Source organism: Anneissia japonica, unplaced genomic scaffold (genome assembly GCF_011630105.1).
Source record: "Anneissia japonica isolate Jap-2015-1 unplaced genomic scaffold, ASM1163010v1 scaffold287709_len1912824_cov184, whole genome shotgun sequence".
NCBI classification, from domain to species: Eukaryota; Metazoa; Echinodermata; class Crinoidea; order Comatulida; family Comatulidae; genus Anneissia; species Anneissia japonica.
The window spans coordinates 1,042,589-1,049,514 of record NW_022751466.1 but is presented as its reverse complement, the minus strand read 5'-3'; the positions used below and the strand labels follow the sequence as shown (position 1 = coordinate 1,049,514).

At 37.1% G+C, this 6,926-nt stretch overlaps 1 protein-coding gene across 1 annotated transcript in view; it reads left to right on the top strand.

Annotated features, from left to right (window-relative positions):
- LOC117121718 (calcium-activated chloride channel regulator 1-like) overlaps positions 1-6,926 on the top strand; it is a 23,778-nt gene that overhangs the window by 9,403 nt on the left and 7,449 nt on the right. Inside the window, exons 2-5 of the mRNA XM_033267003.1 lie at positions 1,816-2,101; positions 4,857-5,137; positions 5,268-5,513; positions 6,102-6,326. Coding sequence (XP_033122894.1) covers positions 1,816-2,101; positions 4,857-5,137; positions 5,268-5,513; positions 6,102-6,326 — 1,038 coding nt within the window. The remainder of the gene's footprint in view (positions 1-1,815; positions 2,102-4,856; positions 5,138-5,267; positions 5,514-6,101; positions 6,327-6,926) is intronic.

The window sequence follows — 6,926 nt, the reverse complement described above, 5'->3', positions numbered from 1 at the left end:
CCACTGTTATCCTCCATATCGTCTTAGGGTTGCTAATTTTCCTCTTTTCCTGTGGCGCCCATAAGAGTGCCTTTCTACAGTGACTGTCTGCATCCATTTTTAGGACGTGGTTAATCTATCCTCAAGATCATCCTTAGGCACTTGGGCTGGAATATATCAAGACGTTTCCTATCGCTCATGTTATCTTCCTTGTCTCAGATCCGTAAAGTAGTACTGATTTTAGGCCTACGAAGATGTTGCAGAACCTAATTTTGGTTTAATAAGTATATATATTTGAGCTTAATGAATAATGTTCTGGCTTTATTAATTCTGTTGTTTATGTCTTCATTGCCACCACCTTTATTGCTTTAAAATATAGTCTCAAGGTAAGTAAATCTCTCAACTTCATTCACTTCTTCTTAATCACTAAACTTTAATTATCCTTTTGACTTAGAAAACTTCGCTTTCTTTCAATTTACTTTGAGACCTGTTTGTTCTGAGGTGTTATTTAGTCTTGTGAGTTTGTGTTGGGCCTAACATCATTTGCAAAGTCTCAGTCATGAAGATGGGACATGAAACGCCATGATGCCATTGTGTGCGGTAGTGTTTGCCTTCCTAAAGATTCAGTCAATTATAACCCAGATATTTACACCCCAGTACAGTGTTTGAATCAAAGTTATCAACTTTTCATAGCATTTCGCTATCTTCCATAGACTTTCGCGATGAAAAGACTCAAAAGCCTTTTTGTAATTTACAAAAGGGATGTCGATTGCCATTCTAACGACTGTTCAATGACATTGCAGATAATGAAGATTGGCTTCTTCCTTTAATCTCGCTTCTTCATTTCTTAGCACTTACTTAGTACAGATGTTAGGGTGATTTCTCTCTAGTGGCTCAATCTATGAGGTTGCCACTCTTTGGAATCTTCATTATCATGCTTTTTCTCCATGTCTGCCACTTCTTCGTTGTCTCAGATCAGTCGGAAAATTTCGTCAAGCCAACTGACTTTGTGTTTAAATCGGCCTTCAATAAATTCAGGTAAAATCTCATTTTTTCCTGTAGCTTTGCCTTCTTTAAATATGTTGATGACATCTCTTATCTCTGCATTTATTTCATATCCTGTGTTGATGTCTTCCATTTCACAAACACAATTTGTTCGTCATCATCACAACTGCATCTTTTGGTGGGGTACGGTTGAGAATCTCTAAACATTATTTTCGACTCCTTCGATTTAATTTCGGTTGTTTCCTCTTTTCTACCACCACCTCCCATCTGTCATGACTTATTTATGGTTTCTGTCCCTTTATTATATCCTAAGACTACTGCTACAGTTTGTATGCAACTTCAAATGCTTGCAAATGTCTTTCTATTGCTTTCAATGTGCACATTTTTCTTTGGTTAATTTGAAACTTTGCCCGTTCTAGTTGGTGATCGCTAGCAAAACCTGCTCCTCTCACGGCTCAGGTACTTCCATTTTGGGTTGACAAAATATTATTTATACCAGTTTCTGTAACATAGTGTTTTTTTTTCAGGAAGAGTTGTTTGCCAGCCACTAACCCCCTAAGGTGGAGGCCTAGTTTTTTTTCAGGAAGGGTTCTTGGCCCGACGCTAACCACTAAGATGGAGGACACTGTTGCTGGCGTATTGTCTGACCCTTCCGTTTGGACCTGTCCGGCTTGGATAATTCTGCCCGGCATAGCTCCCTGGATTATGCAAACCTCACTAGCACGTCATAGCACCAGCTCAGTGAGTTAAAAATAACTTTCTGAAAAAGTAACCTAAGTTATATGAAACTAATGGTAGGTATTATTATTATTATTGTTATATTGTGTACAGGAAATCTTCACAGACGGCTCGTCATTCCTTTTCAAAGCTACGGGACGTAGAGTTTATTGGAAGACAATAACGATACTTGTACCTCAGTCATGGCCTCATCTCGCGGAGTATGAACCAGCAAAAACAGAAACCTTCGACAGAACAAATGTCCGCATAGCTAAAGGAGAATCACCAAGCCCGTATGCACGCCTTACTGAAGGATGTGGTAAACAGGGACAGTATATCAACTTAACGCCGCAGTACGTGCGAGATAAAACATATGCTGTGAAAGGATGGGGTCCTAGAGGTATTGTATGAATGTAATCCACTATTCTCTCCATTTCTTACCTTTGATTAGAATTTCTAGATAAGATAAATAAATAAATCAATTATAGATAATTTTTTTAGAATTGGAACTTTCCTGTAGCACTTGCAGTTCCACGGTCATGTGAAGCATCTATATTTGTGATTGTTTGCTCCAAATACTGGTGTAAGTCCATTACATTTCCAATGTCTTCTCAAGCTATTCTTACTAGGTATAATTTGTCTACAAATTTGTTTTCATCAAACAATTGACACTTTTTTTTAGGGATATTATTTAGTCCATATTTTCTGCAGGTATCAAAGATAATTGTCAAGATTTCAGGGACACTTTTTGAGAATAAGACAACTCCAAACAAGATCCACTTTATTATTTCCATTTTATTTATCTGTTTAGCAACTATTTTTCTGGTGACTGTAAATTCATTTGGAATACTGTATTGAAGCCAATACTTCAACCATCGGGAAATTCGATTTCTGATGCAATAATATCACAATTTTTGATTTCAAGGGGAAAAACACAATTAAAAAGGCAGGGAGATTCTTGACTACTTGCACTTAACTTTATGTCGAAGAGAGCTTGCAAACCGTTGATGCAAGCTTTTGTCCCATTATCCATAGCTGGTAATAATGAAAAAAAAATGTGTGCAGCTTTTGTTCCGAGTATTAGGACTTTGCACAGCATGGTATGTGGGTGTATGCAGCAGTAGGATCCATGCATGTTGTACAAATTGTACCTTGATGCTTCTCATTAGGGGGCCGGGGTGTGTTGGGAGTCATTTTGTGACCACATCCACCTTTTCTCACCATGGTTGGGACTGAGGTGCGGAAATTTAAGGAATCTAATTATTACGAATGATGTACCATAAACAAAATTAAAGAAACACTGTCTTTGATGTATTTACTATACCTACTTCAACATAGCAAGTCCACATCCACCTCAGGCCAACCATGCTTTGGGCTGATGTGGCCGAAAGTTTTATATAGTAAAATTCATTATAATCACATCACCATTATACAGTATAGTCATAATGAAGTGCTAACACATTCTCATGCTCTCTTATCAGCGATTTTCGGCAACCATAGAGATTTTATTATTATGTGTGATGTACCATAGAAAATACAAATTTGTATATACAACATTGTTTTTGATGTATTTACCTTTACCTACTTCAAAACCTTCAGTCCACACCCATCAAAGCCCCAACATACTTGGGGCTAAAGTGGGAGATTTTAGGGATACAGCTCCTCTAGACTGCCGGAAATAATACTCTTGTATAGCGAAATTCATCATCAAATAATCGCTGTGATGCACCAATTGTTTTTGATGTATTTACTTTACTTTACCTACTTTATGTGCCGAAACCAATCTTATCTTTCTTTACATGCTTTTTCTCATACTTCTCAAATTATAATAAAGGAAAGCGCACTTGAGTCATGTATTATAGATAAATCAGATGTGTATGGGCAGAGATACTGGTATTTTGCTATGAAATAAAATATTCTCTGGCTGTATATTTATAGTGTTTTCATTTGTTTTTAAATGACTTGTTTTTACTATGTAGGTTATGTATTTTATAATAAAAATAAAGAGAAATCAAATAAATTCAATTCAATTTATTCAATACAGCGCTCTTTCGTTAAAACCTGGGTCATTTACGCAGTTCATTTCAACATTTTTGTCTTTTCTTGACCAAAAATACATTGCGGACAAAGTGATTGGGCCAACCCCCATTAAAAATATGTGGGGGTGTGGTGGGAGAAGAATGTGTGTGGGGAATGTTTAGGGTCCTTAAGTTCAGCAGGAGTACTAATGTGTTCAGTTGGACCTGCAAAATGTGATTTTGAAATGGTCTCTTAGTTTTTTCTTCTGAATTTTAAAATTATTGGATTTTGTAGGTCATTTAATAGGCCCATTCACTGTAATAAGAATGAGAAAAAGTTATCTGACTGTTTTCAAGAGTGGAAAACCGTGAAGAACTTAAAAGTCATTAAAAGACCCTTCAGAAGTCGAGAAAGCTCAACATTTTCCCGGTGAGAACCCCAAATCTCTTTCTCTTTGGGGTTCATCGAATATTTTCAAAAGGGGGAAAACCTTAAATTTTGAAGAATTTAAAAGTGATTAAAAGACACCACAGAAGTCAGGAAAGCACATTTCCTGCCATCAGGAATCAAACTTTTCTTAGACCCCCCTCTTTATCTTTGGGGTTTATGGATTCATGGAAAAAAGAATACGTATGCAACTACTCATTTGTTTTATGTAGGTATACACACATAATAGGCCTATTTAGTGTAATAAGAATGAGAAAGTTTACCTGACCGTTTTCAAGAGGAGGAAACCTTAAATATTGAAGAACATAAAATTAATTAAAAGACAACTCAGAAGTCGGGAAATCTCATTTCCCTCCATCTAGGAATCAAAATTTTCCATTGGAGAACCCGGACCCCCTTTCTCTTTTGAGGTTCATCGATTCATTTAATCGTTTACAATATTTTAAACCCCCTACATTTCAACCCAGATCCGCCCCCTGAGAACAGGTCTAGCTTTTTCAAAGCCAAAAACAATATATCCAAACCTATTTATTACCTTAATTTGTGTAAATTTATCTCCCACAATAATTCATCTCTTAACAGGTTATAACCAAAGCCACTACTTTACAAAAAGAGATACATTAAAACTTTCATACAATTACACAGTACATGCAACTCTATAATCAGCACAATTTTATTTCCACTTATAGATAAGTTAATAGTACATGAATGGGCACATTTCCGATGGGGTGTTTTTGATGAGTACCCATATGAAAACGACGATAAATTTGTTGTGAGCAAAAAGAAGATCGAAGCGACACGCTGCACAAAGTCAGTTAGTGGTGTTTATAGAGACTATTCAAGATCGGATAGGAAATGTCAATTAGACCCGAAAACCGGAGTGTACACCAAAAGTTGTAAGTTCGAAGATGACAATTCACAGACGCAAAGAGCTGAGACTTCAATAATGTACAAACAGTTTTTACCTTCGGTAAAGTTGGATACAAATTTGTTAATGTTTTGGATCGTAACCTACTTTTAATAATTTACATATTATAGACCTATGAATTATAGATAAAACCTCTGACTACCTCGTCGTGACCATAAACATTGTATTTCAGATAAACTTTTTTTGCAATGGAAATGAAGTTAATCCTGATAAACGTCATTTTGCGGAAGCACCTAATCGGCATAATAGGCTTTGTAAGGGGAAAAGTATTTGGGATGTAATGCTGGGTACAGATGATTTCAAAAACAGTAATAACCCACCGAGAACAGTTAGTACCACAACGCCAACGTTTCGAATTGTTCAAGCTACAACAGCACGACGCGTTGTACTGGTCCTTGATACCTCAGGGAGTATGGAGGTAAGTATAAGGGATATTGAAATTTATCATTGGCCTATATATGAGGGCGAGAAACCAGTTGAGAAACTGTCCTTGTTGGTTGAATTGTATCTGCGATCATCGGCCAGGGCCCTTGCGGTCAAGCGATGGAACTGTCTTCTTTGACAGCGAGGGATCATCAGGGGTAGTCTTAGTCAAACAACTGATAAGGGACTTTTCGTTGATAGGTTATGCTCGTTATGACCTTAATATCATTGTATTGTTAATTTGAGCACTGACACCACTATTTGATTATTTCACAACACAGAGCTTCGTAGATATCGATTAAATAAGCCTTTAAAAACATTAAATTGTCAAAATTTAAAAACTGTCGAAACCTTTTAATCGAAGCTCGACCACACCCACTTTGCTTTCGTGGGGAAAATCTGACCCCTCGTCGGGGGCATCGACCCCCTAGCCGGGGGTGCCCTCGAAATGATTTCGTTTCCTCGAAATATTATCTCGTTCCCTCGAAATATTATTTCGTTCCCTGGAAAAAGTTTAATATTTTCTTTAACCATGTCCCTTTAGGGGCTCCGTAGTTATTTACTTGTGTGGTTTTTTCGGTAGGGTGATCCTTTAATGAAACTTCGTCAAGCTACAACTCACTATCTTGAGTCCACCATTTATATTGGTAGCTACGTTGCCATTGTTGGGTTTTCTTCATCTGCTTACCAGCTTGCACCGCTTACACTTGTGGCTGATGACAATTCTCGAGCACGACTTACCGGGGCATTGCCTTCAAATGCTAATGGCCGTACAAGTATTGCTTCAGGTGTTCGTATGGGAATACAGGTAAGTACTTGGCTTATACAAAGATTATAAAAATGATGTACATGCACATACTATTCACACCAACATGTATGTACCAAAACGTATATGTATGTATATAAAAGAATATAGGAGACTAACCATGTATAAACTTTAGAAACACTTTATTAGATATTTCGAACTATCCTTAGGTCTTTATCAAGGTACATTGATAAAGACCTAAGGACCTAAATATCCCCGGGAGGGTGGAGCAAATCTTCTGGAAGCTCTGACAAATTAGCATTTTGAGGGCCTTTTTTAATGGATTTCTAAAATCCATAATTTGTAATATCCTATTTAAATTTTCATTCATTTAAGTATTGTCTGGGGACCTATTAAAAAGTCCCTAGACAATACTTATAATAGAAAAGCAGGAGAAATAGAGGGTGGGGGTGAAGGGAGGAACTTGAACAGACAGATGGTCAATACCACCTCAGCCCCACCATGGTTGAGGCTGAGGTAAGAAAATTTGTGATTATGGCACATCAAAATGGCCGGAAATGGCACTCTCAGACAAACTTTAATTATTTTTCTTTTTTCTTCATTTCTTTTATACTTTTAGGGTGGGGGGGGGGGGGGGTCTTC